This window comes from Zophobas morio, unplaced genomic scaffold, assembly GCF_036711695.1.
Source record: "Zophobas morio isolate AGI-343-1 ecotype UQ-CSIRO unplaced genomic scaffold, CSIRO_AGI_Zmor_V1 ptg000007l, whole genome shotgun sequence".
Lineage (NCBI taxonomy): Eukaryota > Metazoa > Arthropoda > Insecta > Coleoptera > Tenebrionidae > Zophobas > Zophobas morio.
In genome coordinates, this window is record NW_026972112.1 from 3398275 (window position 1) to 3419096 (window position 20822).

Sequence of the window (20822 nt, forward strand, 5' to 3'; positions counted from 1 at the left end):
TCAAAATTATAAGGAGAAAATTAACCCTTATCCAACCTTTTTAGACGCTACTGAAGGATAAATAGGTAAAATTAATTTATTTTAGTAAATCCTAGCAACTGTAACAATAAAACTTTTGCCAAGACTAAATGTTGCTCTAGAAACGAGAGATGATCTTTTTATCAGAGGAGTACAACGAATTTGGACATAAATTTTAATAATTTTTATCTCTGAAAGAAGAACAATTTTACCTGTACTTTTTTTAACTTCTAGCACCCATACTTCGAGATCAATTACCGATTCTATTTTGTACGTACCTTTCAATAATACGCTGCATAGAGTTTTCTTTCAACAACAGGATAGTTAACAATATTTTCAGTTTCTTTTGGAAAAAGAAGACTTGGTATATTAAGAAAAAATGGACAAAATACAAGCCCCGCCCACACACCCCTTCTCAATTGTGCCGAATGTTTTATTCATCGTGAGCTGAAGGGCGGAGTTTACTTGCAAAATTCTCATTTCTCTACGACAAATTACCATATGAAATTCATCACAGTTGAGATTGGGGTGGGTGGGTGGGGCTTAAGAAGTGTTTTTTTAATATATAGAGTTTTCTTCTTTCAATAACAGGATAGTTAACAATACTTTCAGTTTCTTTTTGAGAAAAGAAGACTTGATATATTAAGATAAACTGGACAAAATACAAACCCATCCCACCCACCCCTTCTCAATTGTGATGAATGTTTTATTCATTGTGAGCTGAAGGGCGGAGTTTACTTGCAAAATCCTCATTTCTCGACAAGAAATTACCATATGAAATTCATCACAATTGAGATTAGGGTAGGCGGGTGGGGCTTAATCTTTGTTTTTTTTTTTAATATATAGAGTTTTCTTTCAACAACAGGAAAATTAAACATGTTTTCAGTTTCTTTTTGGGAAAAGAAGACTTGGTATATTAAGAAAAAATGGACAAAATGCGAGCCCCGCCCACCCACCCCTTCTCAATTGTGATGAATGTTTTATTCATCGTGAGCTGAAGGGCGGAGTTTACTTGCAAAATCCTCGTTTCTGATTTCATCATACAATGAATCGAATATTTTATGTCGCAACCATAAGAAAGAACAGGAAGTAAGAATAAAAAATAATTGCTATTGGAATTTTTTTATGAAGGCTTTGCTCAAGTTCTCTTAGCACGTATAGACCGTTTATTGAAAATTGCGATGAGTAGTGGCATCATAACGTAAAAGTAAAATTTGAATTATAGATAACTTTTATCAACCACACAAAGAACAATGATAAAAATCTTAGAACATATGCGTCTAGCTCTACGCTTATGCAATAAAACGATAGCCACTGAAGCATCAAATAAAAAGCACACTTGAAATCTTGATGAGTAATGATTGAGTGTTATAAATTCTAATTCTGCCTGCGTATAAATAAATCACGATTTAAGTGATGCCTCACTTCTTAACTAAAATGGCGTCTTTCAAATTGTATTATCTCGAAATATTGGTGATATCTTACTAATACTTTTATTTTTAGGTTAATTATTTTGTTTGGGGGGCTCTTTGTGAATATTGGGGTCGTTCTGAGCGACTGCAGTAGCCTTGACAAAATGTTCTACATACAGCATAAAGGAAAATATATATATACTTTGAACCTACGTCTTTAGTCAGCTTCAGTTATTATTTTTAAATTTTTCTTCGTTTCTTCTCGATGATTCTTCTAATAAGTTGATTCAATTTCCAAATGTTGTATAATTTTGAGGAAACTTCTGGTTCTTATTTCTTTGTTGATAGCGAATCTGTTTTGTCTGATTCTAGTACGCTAGAATGGCACTTCTTCTTAATGAAAAACTCTACAACCTTGTTTTCTTTTTCCAAATTCAATAATTTCCTACCTGGGTCATAAAAAACTATTTTTCTAAAAGCTGACTAAAAAGATTCTCGTTTCCAAATGACTTCTTTCTTCAACGAACTTCATAATCTCACATTAAATCGCTTTTTCTTTGAACTTCACTTTCCAGGTGGAGAAATGTTTCTATAAATATGTTCCACACGCAAGAATTCTTCATCTTTTACGAATATTTCTAGTTTGCGTTTTCATAAAATAAAAATATGCCTTTAATCAACATTGTGTTATCTTGATTGCGGCCCCATGGTCAAAAGTTTCTAAAATTGAATTTATTAGGTCAAATATTTATGGAGGGGATTAGTTAAAGAGGTAGCAGATAGTAGGCATTGATAAAATTATCACTCGACAGGATTATAATCGAATCACCTACACAAAATTTGTTTGTAAATGATTAAGTACGGGGTTATATATATATTATTAAGAAGATATAGAATTTTGTGATCCAACTGATTGTTCTCGAGCACCAGAGATTAGTACCGAATCACACTAGTACCATGCATGTACTTTCAATTCAAGAAGATTTTTTGAACCTGAAATAAATTATCGAATCTGTACATCTATTGTTTCAAATTCCTGGCGATTTTTCAAGGCTTTGTCCATAACCTGTTCTACAGTTTGGATTAAAATTCTAATCCAGTTTTGGCGTTGGGTCATAAATTTAATCCAATCTCACAAAATCTTGAAAAATCCACTGATGGTATTGATCAAGATTAATTTGTTCGTATATAAATCCACCACAGAAAAACTCTAGCAGTATTGTTCCGAATACACTTCTAAGAACACAACAAAAATGGCACCTAAAAGGTAAGTTTCAAAACATATATTTTTTAATTTTCTTTATAAAACATTCTAATTTTAGTTTCTCGATGTATTTGCTTTCCTTCATTGTTGCAATAAATATTGTTGCAATAATGGGTACCCATTATGACACAAACAAAGTTTATACCATTCGTCCCGTGCATGATAAAACTGTGGCTCTACATACTCGTGATTCATCACAAGTTCAGTTGCAAATATACAGTCACGGAAAAGCTTACTCGCTCTTTCATATTCAGCACAGCCGCGAAAATGGATTGTTATTCTACCTAGTTAGTGAACCAACAGGGTAATATCTGACATAAAGTATCTACACATTTTCAATAACATTGCTTAAACTATTCAGGGAAGTAATGGACTTTAATAGAAGAACTAAATCCGTTATCATGAGCTCAAGAAATGGGTCTCTTAGGCAGTTGTGGTACTTGACACATGATAATCGTATTGTTAATGCAGATACCCACTTGGCTCTTACCCTCAGATATCGACATTTCGAAAATGGACATCTTAAATATGGAACCCCGCTTATTGTTTCTCAAAATAACGGAAGCATAAACCAGGAATTTAAAATATGGGAAGATTTACCTTCATCAACCTATTAAGGTGTTCGTCATATTCTGTGTTATCTTTGTATATTTGTATGTTGTGTGTATATGAACTTAACTCTAACCTAGCAAAATAATCTTATATTTATTTAATGTTAATACAGGATTTTAAATATAAAATATAAATATAATACAACTTTTGTATTTAAATGCATTATGTCCACTATAAAGGACCTCCATTTGTCAACTCAAATTGTTGATCTTCTCCAAAATTCTCACCAGATGCTATGTAGACAAAATTTCCTGCGTAAAATGGGTTCTGGTCAACCATTATACCGTAATTATAGAAACCACCATTCATAATGGTGCCATCACCATTGATAAAAAATTCTTGATAAACGCTGCTTTCAAACCATATCAAAGTAAAATTGACTTCGTTGTCGTAGCCATGCTCACCTACCGGAAGATATCCCAGTGCCCTCCTGTAGTAGTACTGATTGATTAAGTGAACTGGCGATGATTCAACTTACTCCGTGTAGGTATTGATGTTAAACATTCCAGTCCTATTAGCAGGTTGTTAATAATAATAATATTAACAATAATAATAGTAATAATTTTATTGTCCAACAGGTTACCCTAATGACAGGACAAATCTAAATAATTACTTACATGAATAACCAACACAAAAATTATAACAATAACAAAAACATAATTTCAAGTATAAACTAATTTGAATAAAATATATCAGCTACATATCTATCTGCACATCGACACATTGTAGTAATTGGCAAACGACGAAGGATATTAGTTCGGGCGGTGGAGATAGGAAAGGTGTTAACATATCTCGATGCAGCCGAGGGACATTAAATATAATCTGTGATAATAAATATGGGCAATCAATCTTGTTGTGAATAAGCTTACACAAGAAGTTAGCCGCATGCAGATCCCTTCGGAGCATCAAAGAGGACATCCTGTGTCGTTGGAGAAGACTTTCCATCTCAATACCTCTGGCCGGATAATTACCATCAATTTTGAACGAAAGGAATTTCAAAAATTTCCTGTGCACTTTATCAAGAAGCATGTGCTGACACATATGTATGGGATACCATATTAGTGAGGCATACTCTAATTTCGAAAGAACATATGCAAAGAAGAAGGATTTAATTACGTCAATATTGTTGAAAAATTTTGAAGTTCTCATGACAAACCCCAAAGATTTATTTGCAGCATTGCAAATGTTGGTAAGATGAATATCAAAAGTCAAGCAGTTATCAAAAGTAACTCCTAGATCTTTGATCGATGTTTTTCGTTCTAACGGTGTACCTTCTATTGAATAAGAAAAATCAACGATATTATGTTTTCGACAATATGAAATGTAGCAACATTTACTAATATTAATAATAAATCTATTTTGATAGCACCATTCCACGATTTTCATAAGTTCACGTTGTAAAAGCTCAGCATCATAAAGACTTGAGGTTTTAGAATAAATTTTCAGATTAATTATCACCATAAGCTAAAATACTGCAATTTAAAGATTCCAAAAGGTCATTGATAAATAGACTGAAAAGGAGAGGCCCAAGGTTAGGGCCTTGTGGGACTACAGACCTTGACAAAAAACGAAAAGAGGTAAAACCATTGTAAAATATCTACATAGTTGTTACGGTTTATTAAGTAAGATTCCATCAGTTTGAGAAGGGGATAGTTAAATCCAAAGTTATTAAGTTTGCCTAACAGAATGTCGTGAGGAAGAACATCAAAAGCTCGGGAAAAGTCAGTATATATTACGTCTATTTGTTCTCGTTTATCAAGTGCAACACTTAGATCTTGAACAAGCACTGCAAGGTTTGTAGATGTAGATCTACCAGTTCTGAATCCATGCTGTCCTAAACTGATATGCGAACGAGTATTATTGTAAATGCAACTATATAATGCCTGTTGAAAAACTTTGGCAAAATTGCTTAGAATGGAAATAGGACGATAATTCGCTAGTAAAGATGGATCACCCTTTTTAAAAATAGGACTGATTCTTGCAATTTTCCAAAGGTCCGGGAATGTACTTGTTTTAAGTGCCTTGTTAATAATTATGACGGACAAAGGTTTGACATGATCAGAAGGTTTTATCCTGAAGTTTCTTGCAGAACTGTTATAAGGTTGAATCCAGATGCCTTTATTTTCACTTACGTCCAAAACTAAATCAGAATCCTTGTGATCGGAAGTACCTGGTTGACTTTAATCTGGTGTTTAATGGATGTTTGTTTTTTTATTAAATAAGACTCTTAAGTACTGTCTCTGATTTCATCATACAATGAATCGAACATTTTAGGACACAACCATAAGAAAACAAAGAAAGTAAGAGTAAAAAATGATTGATATTGAAATTTTTTATGGAGGCTTTAATCGAGTTCTCTTAGCACGTAGAGACCGTTTAATGAACATTACGCTGAGTAATTGCATCAAAATGTAAAAGTAAAATTTGGATTAGATAACTTTTATCAACCACACAAAAAACAATAATAAAAATCTCACAACAAATGCGTCTAGCTCTAAGCGTATGCAATAAAACGATAGGTATTGAAACATCACATAAAAAGCACACTTGAAATCTTGATGAGTTATGAATGAGTGTCATAAATTCTGATTCTGAGTATAAATAGATCAAGTTTTGAAGTGATTCCGCACTTCTTAACTAAAATGGCATCTTTCAAAATGTATTATCTCGAGATATTGGTGATATCTTACTAATACTTTTATTTTTAGGTTAATTAGTGTGTTTGTGGAACTCTCTGTGAATATTGGGGACGTTCTGAGCGACTGCAGTAGCCTTGACAAAATGTTCTACACACATCATAAAGGAAAATATTTTAAAATTTTCTTAGCTTTGATTCAAGCACATTCTACCTCTTCTTTTTATTTGTAAAAATATTCTGAAGCATTTCTTAATTTTTGATGATCTCTATACTGTAGTTGCCTGTTTCATCGGAAATTATTTTCCTGTTTTTTTTTTTTAACTTCTTGATCCTTTCTGGCTTCTTACGATGATTTTTGTGGCGAAAATTTCTAGAACTTCGAACGTACGTCTTTAGTCAGCTTCAGTTATTATTTTTAAATTTTTCTTCGTTTCTTCTCGATGATTCTTCTAATAAGTTGATTCAATTTCCAAATATTGTATAATTTTGAGGAAACTTCTGGTTCTTATTTCTTTGTTGATAGCGAATCTGTTTTGTCTGATTCTAGTACGCTAGAATGGCACTTCTTCTTAATGAAAAACTCTACAACCTTGTTTTCTTTTTCCAAATTCAATAATTTCCTACCTGGGTCATAAAAAACTATTTTTCTAAAAGCTGACTAAAAAGATTCTCGTTTCCAAATGACTTCTTTCTTCAACGAACTTCATAATCTCACATTAAATCGCTTTTTCTTTGAACTTCACTTTCCAAGTGGAGAAATGTTTCTATAAATATGTTCCACAGGCAAGAATTCTTCATCTTTTACGAATATTTCTAGTTTATGTTTTCATAAAATAAAAATATTCCTTTAATCAATATTGTGTTATCTTGATTGCGGCCTCATGGTCAAAAATTTGTAAAATTGAATTTATTAGGTCAAATATTTATGGAGGTGATTAGTTAAAGAGTTAGCAGATAGTAGGCATTGATAAAAATATCACTCGACAGGATTATAATCGAATCACCTACACAAAATTTGTTAAATGATTAAGTACGGGGTTATATATATATATATATTATTAAGAAGATAGAAAATTTTGTGATCCAACTAATTGTTCTCGAGCACCAGAGATTAGTACCGAATCATATTAGTACCATGTATGTACTTTCAATTCAAGAAGATTTTTTGAACCTGAAATAAATTATCAAATCTGTACATCTATTGTTTCAAATTCCTGGATATTTTTCAAAGCCTTGTCCATAACCTGTTCTACAGTTTGGATAAAAATTCTAATCTAGTTTCGGCGTTGGGTCATAAATTTAATTCAATCTCACAAAATCTTTAAAAATCCACTGATGGCATTGATCAAGATTAATTTGTTCGTATATAAACCCACCACAGAAAAACTGTAGCAGTATTGTTCCGAATACACTTCTAAGAACACAACAAAAATGGCACCTAAAAGGTAAGTTTCAAAACATAACTTTTTTTAATTTTTTTATAAAACATTCTAATTTTAGCTTCTCGATGTATTTGCTTTCTCTCATTGCAATAAATATTGTTGCAATAATGGCCACCGGCACCCATTATTACCCAAACGAAGTTTATACCATTCGTCCCCTGCATGATAAAACTGTGGCTCTACATACTCGTGATTCATCACAAGTTCAGTTGCAAATATACAGCCATGGGAAAGCCTTCTCGCTCTTCCATATTCAAGGCATCAACAAACATGGACCGTTCCACCTAGTTAGTGAACCAACAGGGTAATATATCTGACATAAAGTATCTATACATTTTCAATAACATTGCTTAAACTATTTAGAGAAGTAATGGACGTTCATAGAAGAACTAATTCCGTTATCATGAGTTCAAGAAATGGGTTTCCTACGCAGTTGTGGTACTTGACACAAGATCATCATATTATTAATGTAGGTACCAACTTGGCTCTTACTCTCAGATATCGACATTTCGAAAATGGACATCTTAAATATGGAACCCCGCTTATTGTTTCTCAAAATAACGGAAGCATAAACCAGGAATTTAAAATATGGGAAGATTTACCTTCATCAACCTATTAAGGTGTTCGTCATATTCTGTGTTATCTTTGTATATTTGCATGTTGTGTGTATTATGAACTTAACTCTAACCTATCAAAATAATCTTATATTTATTTAATGTTAATACAGGATTTTAAATACCAAATATAAATATAATACAACTTCTGTATTTAAGTGCATTTTGTCCACTATAAGGGACCTCCATTAGTCAACTCGAATTGTTGATCTTCTCCAAAATTCTCACCAGATGCTATGTAGACAAAATTGCCTGCGTAAAATGGGTTCTGGTCAACCATTATACCGTAATTATAGAAACCTCCATTCATAATAGTGCCATCACCATTGATAAAAAATTCTTGATAAACGCTGCTTTCAAACCATATCAAAGTAAAATTGACTTCATTGTAGTAACCATGCTCACCTACCGGAAGATAACCTAGTGCCCTCCTGTAAAAGTACTGTCTTGATTAAGTGAACTGCGAAAGATTCAACTTACTCTGTATAGGTATTGATGATATTAAACAATCCAGTCCTACTAGCAGGTTTTATCCTGAATTGCTGATATCGTGCAGAACTGTTATAAGGCTGAATCCTGATGCCTTTATTGTCACTTGCGTCTAACACCAAACCAGAAACCTTATTCCTGATGTAGAAGTACTGATCTAAAGAGCTGCAGTCACTCAGCACGGTGACAACCGTTGTACATAAAACTACAGAGAATAGAAAAACCACCTTAGAATGAATCATTTTCATTCAAAGTGCTACAACTCGAAAATAAACACAAGTGATAATTGTATCTCTAATATATAGCCAGTGTTATCTAGTACTCATAACAGTCATAACTCTTTTGACTGAGAATTGCGTCAGATCGTTCCATTTCAATAAGTGGACTTACATTGTGATTTGTGTTTTTATTTTTCCGAAATTCGAAGTAGTCACAAGAAATTGCATCAGAATCAATCCAAACGACAGATAAAATCTTGACCACTTTACTTTTAATGACAAGTGGCTATATAAGTAACAAATGAACAACGCTGACTATTGATACAGTATCTGACAAAGCCAACGATGCAGCTTCAAGTTACAACGTACGTATCCACGCTAACAGCGTTTGCAAATTTTAACCAAAATTTTAGTTTCTGGGCACTTTTGCTTTTGGGTGCCACAAGCACCACTTCCGCTGCTGATTGTGGCAATCTGGATCAAAACATCGTCATCAGAAGCCACAAGTCAGGGTTGGTTTTAGTCGCTGATGAAGTGTTGAACATTATAACTCTGCAATTTTAAGACCGGTCGGTTAGCCAACGGTTCCATTTTCAACCTGGTGTGACCCTTGCATCTTTCAATATTATTAGTAACAGCACAGGGTAGGTATACAGGGTTGTCGAATAGTTTAATTTTGAGCAACGTTTTAGGTTAGCTTTGGACATCATTGAGAATGGGAGTCTCTATGTTGCAACTTTGACTGAACTCAATGATTTGAAAAGTCAAGAGTTTTACATTAATTCAGATGGTGCTATTGTCAGTGGTGCCTATCCAGATTATGCTTTGGGTGTAAGGAATGGCGATTTTACCCCGGGAAGCTACATAGTGCTGACTCCACATACAGAGGAGAATGTTGAAAGTGAACAGTTTTCGCTGGAATTTTCGCAGAGTTGAAACATGATTTTATTTTATTATGTTGAGAATATTGTAATTGTAATGTCAATAAACCTGCAGTTGTTATAAATAATGTCGTTATTTTAGTAGTTATTTCATGCGCTTTAAGCTGAAAGCAAACTAGATTACAAAAAAAAAACATTTAATTTTGAGCAACCGACAAAAATATCAAAATTCTGCAATGTTTTGTTTGTAGTAACGAAAATTTGTTAAAAAGTTGTAAATTTACCGGTTTTCTATTGTCTAATTTTAGTAACACGACGTCATTATTAACGTACAGTGAGCTTGCACGTTTTTGATCATTGAACCTGTACTACAGACGCCAGTCTCTGCCAACGAAGTGTCAGATCACAAAAAGGTTCACAAGCACTTAAGTTAATCCAAACAATGGCCACTTGCCATTGTAATCTATCATTCTGTGACAGATAGCTGATCGGAAGTATCTTGACGTTAATCTGATGTATGTTGAGTGTTTGTTTTATTATTATATAAGGCTCTTAAGTACTGTCTCTGATTTCATCATACAATGAATCGAATATTTTATGACGAAATTTTCTTTTTGATTTCAAGTTAAAATTCATACAATGTTAGTCGTGTTTTATCTAGGTCGAACTAAATGAAAAAAGTGCGCAGAAGGCAATAACAACCATAAGAAAGGAAAGAAAGTAAAAATAAAAAATTATTGGTACTGATTTTTTTTTGTGGAGGCTTTAGTGGATTTTTCTTAGTACGCAAAGACCGTTTAATGAAAATTGTTCTGAGTAATTGCTTCATATCGTAAAAATAAAATTTGGATTAGATAACTTTTATCAACCACACAAAAAACAATAATAAAAATCTCACAACAAATGCGTCTTGATACATCAAATAAAAAGCACACTTGAAGTCTTGACGAGTTATGAATGAGTGTCATAAGTTCTGATTCTATCTTGGGATAAATATATCCCATTTTGAACTCTTCTAAACTAAAATGGCGTCTTTCAAAATGCATTATCTCGCGATATTGGTGACGTTTTAATAATAATTTTATTTTTAGATTAATTATTATTTTGTTTATGGGGCTTTCTATGAACATTGGGTTCGTTCTGACTGACTGCAGCAGCCTTGACAAAATGTTCTACATACAACATAGAGGAACCCGACTTGTTCTAGCTAGCCGTGGTTGGGACGTAGGTTTTGAACATTATGACCCTTGTATATATTATGCACAGTATCAACAATGGAATGTTAAGGTTTCTCCCAGAACTGGATTGTTTATCATTCAGGTCAGGTACTCAGTGTAAGTTTTGACATTGTATTAAATTAAAAAAGAAGAAAAATTTTCATTTTAGCGGAGCGATCGATTTTGTCAGAGGATCGTACGAAGTTGTCCGAAATGAAGAAACTGACTCCATTTATCAGGAATGGTTTTAAAATGCAGATGGTACTATTGTTAATGGTGCTCTGAGTGGGTATGCGATCACAGTAAACATTACTTCCTTTGGTGAGATCGACAAGATTTATCACGCGCCTCTTGGAGAACCGGGGGCGGACCAACTTTTCGAATTGTTTTACGCGGATGAATTTGAAAAAGAATTCGTTTCTTAAAAAATTAATTATTCAGTAAACTGCATTTTAAAACATAAATACCAAATAAACTTTATTTTTTGTTTATTATTAGTTATTGTTTGAGACGGCAAAAGTATATAGTGCTAACCACCTGTAGTACCAACCAGTACACTATAAACTAAAAGTTAGATCAGAAATTAACGGAAAAATTTGTTTTAATTTATATATAGTTTCAGGGTACTTATCTTATTTTTCTAAGTACCTGTGAGGGCTTTGACAAGTATTTTTGCATATGACATAAAACAAGTGTGTTAGGTAGCCGCTTCCAGAATGTAGATTTAGAAATCTATGGTTCTAGTACATATTTTAAAAAGTATAAGCCGTATACCTATGTTAAAAGTGTATATGCATACATAAATTGATGTTTAATAACTTGTAGGCCATGCACTTTGTGTGTAAGTTGGTACTACCGACAAACTGTCAATCAGTTTGAAATTTGACGAATTAGAACTTCATATTAATACACAGGGAGTGCCAACTTATTTAAAGAAATCGTGGAATATTAGATATCCAATATTTTTGAAAGCCCTGTATATTTCTATTACTGTAGGTATTTTAGATGAGCACTAGATTTTTAAATTCGGTTGGTACTATGATAAAGGGTGCTTTGATACATTTAATAGTACAGTTTGGATTTGATTTTAGTCATAAATCTGATGATTGTTCAACCACACAAAAATCGTAAATTGTTGAAAGAACAATAAATACGTCTTGTCACTTTTTACTTCCCGAGCGTAAGCAAAGGAAGTATTGTAATCGAGTCCGTCGGCCGACTCTCTACTTTTACGTTTTCTCGATCTTTCATGACCCCTAGAAGACGAAGAAATAGGTCTCCCATTTCCGTCTGTCTGTCCGTCCGTCTGTCCGTCCGTCTGTCCGTCTGTCGTCTGTCCGTCTGTCCGTCTGTCCGTCTGTCCGTCTGTCCGTCTGTCCGTCTGTCCGTCTGCCGTCCCGGATTTTTATTAGACAGATAATCTCCGAAAGTACTCGACCGATTGTTGTGAAATTTTGTACTTATATTAAGAATATCATGTAGATGGTAAAACGCTAACCAAAATTTGTCTAATCATCCCCACCACTAATGCGATGACGTCACTTCAAAATTGTACATAGTAAATGGGTTTTCAATTGTATAAAATAACATAGTCCTACACATGTAGTTTACAACTCCGAATCGACTTTTCACCCGAAACGTCCAGATTTTTGAAAAAAAAAATCAAAATTATAAAACAACATTTTGAAATTTAATTTTTAATCTGCTAACCAGAATGCTTTGAAATGTTGCAGATGTTTTAAGGCTATAAAGAGCATCATAAATCTTTAGTCAAAAAATATTTGCTTATCCCCTCCAAAAACTTGATGACGTCAGCTCAAAAGTTTGTGGAATAAATCATATCTAAAATGTACAAAATATGATGAGTCTGTACTTGTGATCTATCACTCCATTCATATTTTTTGGAGTTGCATATACAGGGTGACTCAAAAAAATTAATGAATGCGTAAATTTATTTTACTGATTTACTCAGAAACTACAAAACCGAATGCTTTGAAATCTTGCAGATGTTTTAAGGTTATAAAGAGCATAATAAATGTTTAGTCAAAATATATTTACTTATCCCCTCCAAAAAATTGATGACGTCAGCTCGAAAGTTTGCCGAATAAATCCTATCTAAACTGTAAAAATATGATGAGTCTGTACTTGTAATTTATCACTCCATTCATATTTTTTGGATTTGCATATACAGGGTGACTCAAAAAAATTAATGAATGCGTAAATATATTTTATTGATTTAATCAGGAACTACAAAACCGAATGCTCTGAAATCTTGTAGATGTTTTAAGGTCATAAAGAGCATAATAAATGTTTAGTCAAAATATATTTGCTTATCCCCTCCAAAAACTTGATGACGTCAGCTCGAAAGTTTGCCGAATAAATCATATCTAAAATGTACAAAATATGATCAGTCTGTACTTGTGATCTATCACTCCATTCATATTTTTTGGATTTGCATATACAGGGTGATTCAAAAAAATAAATGAAAGCGTAAATTTATTTTACTGATTTACTCAGGAACTACAAAACCGAATGCTTCGAAATCTTGAAGATATTTTAAAATTATCATAAGCATGGTAAATTTTTGATCAAAATGTATTTGGTCGTCCCCCCTAAAAAATTTATGACGTCACCACAAAATTTTGCTGAATAAATCATATCTAAAATGTACAAAATATGATGAGCCTGTACTTGTCATTTATCACTCCAGTCATATTTTTTGGATTTGCATATACAGGGTGACTCAAAAAAATTAATGAATGCGTAAATTTATTTTATTGATTTAATCAGGAACTACAAAACCGAATGCTTTGAAATCTTGCAGATGTTTTAAGGTTATAAAGAGCATAATAAATTTTTAGTCAAAATATATTTGGTTATCTTCTACAAAAAACTGATGACGTCGGCTCAAAAGTTTGCCGAATAAATCGTATCTAAAATGTACAAAATATGATGAGTCTGTACTTGTGATTTATCATTCCATTCATATTTTTGGATTTGCATATGCAGGGTGACTCAAAAAAATTAATGAATGCGTGAATTTATTTTATCGATTTAATCAGGAATTACAAAACCGAATGCTTTGAAATCTTGGGAATATTTTAAAGTTATTATAAGCATGGTAAACTTTTATTCAAAATGTATTTGTTCATCCCTCCTAAAAAAATTGATGACGTCACCCTTAAATTTTGCTGAATAAATCCTATCTAAAATGCAAAAAATATGATGAGTTTGTACTTGTGATTTATCATTCCATTCATATTTTTTAGATTTTCTTAAGAGGTGGTTCAAAAAAATTAATGAAGTCAATTTATTTTATTGATTAAATTAAAGGCAACACTTATTATTAGTATTACACCCCAACCAATCCAATTTGGTAGACACAAAATTTGTTAAAGGAAAAACTCGGTTGAAACATAAGGGTAGCACGCTTATTTACATCGACTTTAACATTACAGACCTGCATTTGTTTTATGCGCTCACTTGGTTCCGCGAATGTGGAATAGAGATGCTTATAATCAACCAATTGTGAATTTCACCGTCAAGAATTAAAATAAAACCCAATGTTTTATATAATAAGCGGAAGTCGAAGCAATAAAACCGATGGTCGTTTTGTTTACAGTTTCTCTGTTTGACTCTCACGTATGCTGTTACGCTTGTCATCTTAAATTAAGAATGTTTATACATAAACGATTTTCAGTTGCCCCTCATATTACTAGACAGCGGATTTTTGTCGGGCTACGTCACGATTATAAGTGGGGACGTGCTGGATCGCCGGGACTCAGTAGCGAGTGATAGATAATCACTGAATTTAATCAGTACTAATTCCATAAATATAATTAACGATTTATTAATCAAACGGCTAAGTAAATGAGAACGGGAATTAACAGCAGAGTGCAACGAAACAGCGTTATTCTAATCTCAAATAAACGAAGTGCAGTCCGCAACCGCAATGAATTCGCATCCCGTACGAGCCGTACCGAGTTTGGTCTTACCTAGCCCGACAGAAATCCGCTCTCTAGATATTACACACCGGCGCCGTATACGTGAGTAAATTGTTTCGTTATTTTATTGATTATAAGAAATCGATATTCAAAACGACCCAATTCATTTTCCCGAAAATTTGGGAATACAATAATTTTATTCTTAGTATTACACTACATCTATCCCAACTGATATACGTGTCCTTGCAAAAATGTTGATGACGTCATCACAATTTTTTTTTTTGAATTCCCACTACAAAAATGTAATGAGAAAAAAAAAACACAATAGGCATGCAGTCGTCAAGATTCCGACAGCGAGGGAAGTACTGTCTAAACTCTTTAGACCAATTTTTTTATTGTATAATACTCTTAAGTACCAACCTACTGTCTCTGATTTCATCATACAATGAATCGCCCCTTCTCAATTGTGACGAATGTTTTATTCACCGTGAGCTGAAGGGCGGAGTTTACTTGCAAAATCCTAATTTCTCTACAAGAAATGACCATATGAAATTCATCACAATTGAGACTGGGGTGGGTGGGTGGGGCTTAATCTTTTTTTTTTAATATATGTATATAGAGTTTTCTTTCAACAACAGGATAGTTAACCATGTTTTCAGTTTCTTTTTGTCAAAAGAAGACTTGGTATATTAAGAAAAAATGCACAAAATGCAAGCCCAGCCCACCCACCCCTTCTCAATTGTGCCGAATGTTTTATTCATCGTGAGCTGAAGGGCGGAGTTTATTTGCAAAATTCTCATTTCTCTACGACAAATTACCATATGAAATTCATCACAGTTGAGATTGGGGTGGGTGGGTGGGGCTTAAGAAGTGTTTTTTTTTAATATATAGAGTTTTCTTCTTTCAATAACAGGATAGTTAACAATGCTTTCAGTTTCTTTTTGAGAAAAGAAGACTTGATATATTAAGATAAACTGGACAAAATACAAACCCCGCCCACCCACCCCTTCTCAATTGTGATGAATGTTTTATTCATTGTGAGCTGAAGGGCGGAGTTTACTTGCAAAATCCTCATTTCTCTACAAGAAATTACCATATGAAATTCATCACAATTGAGATTAGGGTGGGCGGGTGGGGCTTAATCTTCGTTTTTTTTTTTAATATATAGAGTTTTCTTTCAACAACAGGAAAGTTAAACATGTTTTCAGTTTCTTTTTGGGAAAAGAAGACTTGGTATATTAAGAAAAAATGGACAAAATACAAGCCCCGCCCACCCACCCCTTCTCAATTGTGATGAATGTTTTATTCATCGTGAGCTGAAGGGCGGAGTTTACTTGCAAAATCCTCGTTTCTGATTTCATCATACAATGAATCGAATATTTTATGTCGCAACCATAAGAAAGAACAGGAAGTAAGAATAAAAAATAATTGCTATTGGAATTTTTTTATGAAGGCTTTGCTCAAGTTCTCTTAGCACGTATAGACCGTTTATTGAAAATTGCGATGAGTAGTGGCATCATAACGTAAAAGTAAAATTTGAATTATAGATAACTTTTATCAACCACACAAAGAACAATGATAAAAATCTTAGAACATATGCGTCTAGCTCTACGCTTATGCAATAAAACGATAGCCACTGAAGCATCAAATAAAAAGCACACTTGAAATCTTGATGAGTAATGATTGAGTGTTATAAATTCTAATTCTGCCTGCGTATAAATAAATCACGATTTAAGTGATGCCTCACTTCTTAACCAAAAAAGACGTCTTTCAAATTGTATTATCTCGCGATATTGGTGATATCTTACTAATACTTTTATTTTTAGGTTAATTATCTTGTTTGTGGGGCTCTCTGTGAATATTGGGGTCGTTCTAAGCGACTGCAGTAGCCTTGACAAAATGTTCTACATACAGCATAAAGGAAAATATTTCAAAATTTTCTTAGCTTTGCTTCAAGTACATTCTACCTCTTCTTTTTATTTGTAAAAATAATCTGGAGCATTTCTTAATTTTTGATGATCTGCATACTGTAGTTGCCTGTTTCATCAGAAATTGTTTTCCTGTTTTTTTTTTTAACTTCTTGATCCTTTCTGGCATCTTACGATGATTTTTGTGGCGAAAATTTCTAGAACTTCGAACGTACGTCTTTAGTCAGCTTCAGTTATTATTTTTAAATTTTTCTTCGTTTCTTCTCGATGATTCTTCTAATAAGTTGATTCAATTTCCAAATGTTGTATAATTTTGAGGAAACTTCTGGTTCTTATTTCTTTATTGATAGCGAATCTGTTTTGTCTGATTCTAGTACGCTAGAATGACACTTCTTCTTAATGAAAAACTCTACAACCTTGTTTTCTTTTCCAAATTCAATAATTTCCTACCTGGGTCATAAAAAACTATTTTTCTAAAAGCTGACTAAAAAGATTCTCGTTTCCAAATGACTTCTTTCTTCAACGAACTTCATAATCTCACATTAAATCGCTTTTTCTTTGAACTTCACTTTCCAAGTGGAGAAATGTTTGTATAAATATGTTCCACAGGCAAGAATTCTTCATCTTTTACGAATATTTCTAGTTTACGTTTTCATAAAATAAAAATATTCCTTTAATCAATATTGTGTTATCTTGATTGCGGCCTCATGGTCAAAAATTTGTAAAATTGAATTTATTAGGTCAAATATTTATGGAGGTGATTAGTTAAAGAGTTAGCAGATAGTAGGCATTGATAAAAATATCACTCGATAGGATTATAATCGAATCACCTACACAAAATTTGTTAAATGATTAAGTACGGGGTTATATATATATATTATTAAGAAGATAGAAAATTTTGTGATCCAACTAATTGTTCTCGAGCACCAGAGATTAGTACCGAATCATATTAGTACCATGTATGTACTTTCAATTCAAGAAGATTTTTTGAACCTGAAATAAATTATCAAATCTGTACATCTATTGTTTCAAATTCCTGGATATTTTTCAAAGCTTTGTCCATAACCTGTTCTACAGTTTGGATAAAAATTCTAATCTAGTTTCGGCGTTGGGTCATAAATTTAATTCAATCTCACAAAATCTTTAAAAATCCACTGATGGCATTGATCAAGATTAATTTGTTCGTATATAAACCCACCACAGAAAAACTCTAGCAGTATTGTTCCGAATACACTTCTAAGAACACAACAAAAATGGCACCTAAAAGGTAAGTTTCAAAACATAACTTTTTTTAATTTTTTTATAAAACATTCTAATTTTAGCTTCTCGATGTATTTGCTTTCTCTCATTCTTGCAATAAATATTGTTGCAATAATGGCCACCCGCACCCATTATTACCCAAACGAAGTTTATACCATTCGTCCCCTGCATGATAAAACTGTGGCTCTACATACTCGTGATTCATCACAAGTTCAGTTGCAAATATACAGCCATGGGAAAGCCTTCTCGCTCTTCCATATTCAAGGCATCAACAAACATGGACCGTTCCACCTAGTTAGTGAACCAACAGGGTAATATATCTGACATAAAGTATCTATACATTTTCAATAACATTGCCTAAACTATTTAGAGAAGTAATGGACGTTCATAGAAGAACTAATTCCGTTATCATGAGTTCAAGAAATGGGTTTCCTACGCAGTTGTGGTACTTGACACAAGATCATCATATTATTAATGTAGGTACCAACTTGGCTCTTACTCTCAGATATCGACATTTCGAAAATGGACATCTTAAATATGGAACCCCGCTTATTGTTTCTCAAAATAACGGAAGCATAAACCAGGAATTTAAAATATGGGAAGATTTACCTTCATCAACCTATTAAGGTGTTCGTCATATTCTGTGTTATCTTTGTATATTTGCATGTTGTGTGTATTATGAACTTAACTCTAACCTAGCAAAATAATCTTATATTTAAGGGACCTCCATTAGTCAACTCGAATTGTTGATCTTCTCCAAAATTCTCACCAGATGCTATGTAGACAAAATTGCCTGCGTAAAATGGGTTCTGGTCAACCATTATACCGTAATTATAGAAACCTCCATTCATAATAGTGCCATCACCATTGATAAAAAATTCTTGATAAACGCTGCTTTCAAACCATATCAAAGTAAAATTGACTTCATTGTAGTAACCATGCTCACCTACCGGAAGATAACCTAGTGCCCTCCTGTAAAAGTACTGTCTTGATTAAGTGAACTGCGAAAGATTCAACTTACTCTGTATAGGTATTGATGATGTTAAACAATCCAGTCCTACTAGCAGGTTTTATCCTGAATTGCTGATATCGTGCAGAACTGTTATAAGGCTGAATCCTGATGCCTTTATTGTCACTTGCGTCTAACACCAAACCAGAAACCTTATTCCTGATGTAGAAGTACTGATCTAAAGAGCTGCAGTCACTCAGCACGGTGACAACCGTTGTACATAAAACTACAGAGAATAGAAAAACCACCTTAAAATGAATCATTTTCATTTAAAGTGCTACAACTCGAAAATAAACACAAGTGATAATTGTATCTCTAATATATAGCCAGTGTTATCTAGTACTCATAACAGTCATAACTCTTTTGTCTGCGAATTGCGTCAGATCGTTTCGTTTCAATAAGTGGACTTACATTGTGATTTGTGTTTTTATTTTTCCGAAAGTTGAAGTAGTCACAAGAGATTGCATCAGAATCAATCCAAACAACAGATAAAATCTTGGCCACTTTACTTTTAATGACAAGTGGCTATATAAGCAACAAATGAACAACGCTGACTATTGATATAGTATCTGACAAAGCCAACGATGCAGCTTCAAGTTACAACGTACGTATCCACGCTAACAGCGTTTGCAAATTTTAACCAAAGTTTTAGTTTCTGGGCACTTTTGCTTCTGGGTGCCACAAGCACCACTTCCGCTGCTGATTGTGGCAATCTGGATCAAAACATCGTCATCAGAAGCCACAAGTCAGGGTTGGTTTTAGTCGCTGATGAAGTGTTGAACATTATAACTCTGCAAGTTTACGACCGGTCGGTTAGCCAACGGTTCCATTTTCAACCTGGTGTGACCCTTGCATCTTTCAATATTATTAGTAACAGCACAGGGTAGGTATACAGAGTTGTCGAATAGTTTAATTTTGAGCAACGTTTTAGGTTAGCTTTGGACATCATTGAGAATGGGAGTCTCTATGTTGCAACTTTGACTGAACTTAATGATTTGAAAAGTCAAGAGTTTTACATTAATTCAGATGGTGCTATTGTCAGTGGTGCCTATCCAGATTATGCTTTGGGTGTAAGGAATGGCGATTTTACCCCGGGAAGCTACATAGTGCTGACTCCACATACAGAGGAGAATATTGAAAGTGAACAGTTTTCATTGGAATTTTCGCAGAGTTGAAGCATGATTTTATTTTAGAATGTTAAGAATATTGAAATTGTAATGTCAATAAACCTACAGTTGTTATAAATAATGTCTTTATTTTAGTAGTTATATCATGCGATTTAAGCTGAAAGCAAACTTGATTACAAAAAAAAACCATTAAAATTTTGAATAAGCGCCAAAAATATCAAAATTCTGTAATGCCTTGTAGTTACGAAAATTTGTTAAAAAGTTATAAATTTACCGGTTTTCTATTGTCTAATTTTAGTAACATGACGTTATTATTAACTTACAGTGAACTTGCACGTTTTTGACCATTGAGCTTGTACTACAGACGCCAATAAGTTCACAGGTACTTAAGTTAATCCAAACAAAGGCCACTTGTCGCTATAATGCGTCTTTCTATGTGACAGATAGCTGATCGGAACTATCTGGTTGACGTTAATCAGGTCTACGTTGAGTGTTTGTTTTTTTATTATATAAGACTCTTAAGTACTGTCTCTGATTTCATCATACAATGAATCGAATATTTTATGACGAAATTGTCTTTTCGTTTTCATGTGGAAAGTCATACAATGTTAGTAGTTTTTTTTTTCTAGGTAGAAAAGATACATAACGCACTGGAAAAAAATGCGCTGTAGACAATAACAACCAGAAGAAAGAAAGGAAAGTAAGAATAGAAATATTGCTATTGAAATTTGCTTCATAACGTAAAAATA

At 33.2% G+C, this 20822-nt stretch overlaps 2 protein-coding genes and 2 long non-coding RNA genes across 4 annotated transcripts; 2 read left to right on the forward strand and 2 right to left on the reverse strand.

Moving 5' to 3' along the window:
- Positions 1 to 8116: 8116 nt before the first annotated feature.
- LOC135124010 (uncharacterized) lies at positions 8117 to 8757 on the reverse strand. Its single transcript, XM_064048874.1, has 2 exons — positions 8481 to 8757; positions 8117 to 8431 (listed from the first exon to the last, which is right to left on the reverse strand). The coding sequence occupies exons 1-2, from the start codon at positions 8735 to 8737 to the stop codon at positions 8173 to 8175; spliced, it is 516 nt and encodes a 171-aa protein (XP_063904944.1). The 5' UTR covers positions 8738 to 8757; the 3' UTR covers positions 8117 to 8172.
- A 281-nt stretch (positions 8758 to 9038) lies between these two features.
- Positions 9039 to 9470, forward strand: LOC135124011 (uncharacterized). Its single transcript, XR_010279734.1, has 3 exons — positions 9039 to 9072; positions 9121 to 9351; positions 9400 to 9470. It is a non-coding gene; the product is annotated as an uncharacterized LOC135124011 (long non-coding RNA).
- Positions 9471 to 18576: 9106 nt separating this feature from the next.
- Positions 18577 to 19220, reverse strand: LOC135124256 (uncharacterized). Its single transcript, XR_010279775.1, has 2 exons — positions 18959 to 19220; positions 18577 to 18909 (listed from the first exon to the last, which is right to left on the reverse strand). It is a non-coding gene; the product is annotated as an uncharacterized LOC135124256 (long non-coding RNA).
- A 253-nt stretch (positions 19221 to 19473) lies between these two features.
- LOC135124012 (uncharacterized) lies at positions 19474 to 20194 on the forward strand. Its single transcript, XM_064048875.1, has 3 exons — positions 19474 to 19550; positions 19599 to 19829; positions 19878 to 20194. Exons 1-3 carry the CDS (start codon positions 19531 to 19533, stop codon positions 20119 to 20121), a joined length of 495 nt encoding a protein of 164 aa, XP_063904945.1. The 5' UTR covers positions 19474 to 19530; the 3' UTR covers positions 20122 to 20194.
- Positions 20195 to 20822: the final 628 nt, after the last annotated feature.

Excerpts from the sequence above, each read along its gene's own strand:
- LOC135124010 (XM_064048874.1), bottom strand. The coding sequence starts at position 8,737 with ATGAAAATGATTCATTCTAAGGTGGTTTTTCTATTCTCTGTAGTTTTA. Across the intron at positions 8,432-8,480 it reads ATCATCAATACCTATACAGA|GAGGGCACTAGGTTATCTTC; the intron begins GTAAGTTGAATC and ends GTACTTTTACAG.
- LOC135124012 (XM_064048875.1), top strand. The coding sequence starts at position 19,531 with ATGCAGCTTCAAGTTACAAC. Across the intron at positions 19,551-19,598 it reads ATGCAGCTTCAAGTTACAAC|TTTCTGGGCACTTTTGCTTC; the intron begins GTACGTATCCAC and ends CCAAAGTTTTAG. Across the intron at positions 19,830-19,877 it reads ATTATTAGTAACAGCACAGG|GTTAGCTTTGGACATCATTG; the intron begins GTAGGTATACAG and ends GCAACGTTTTAG.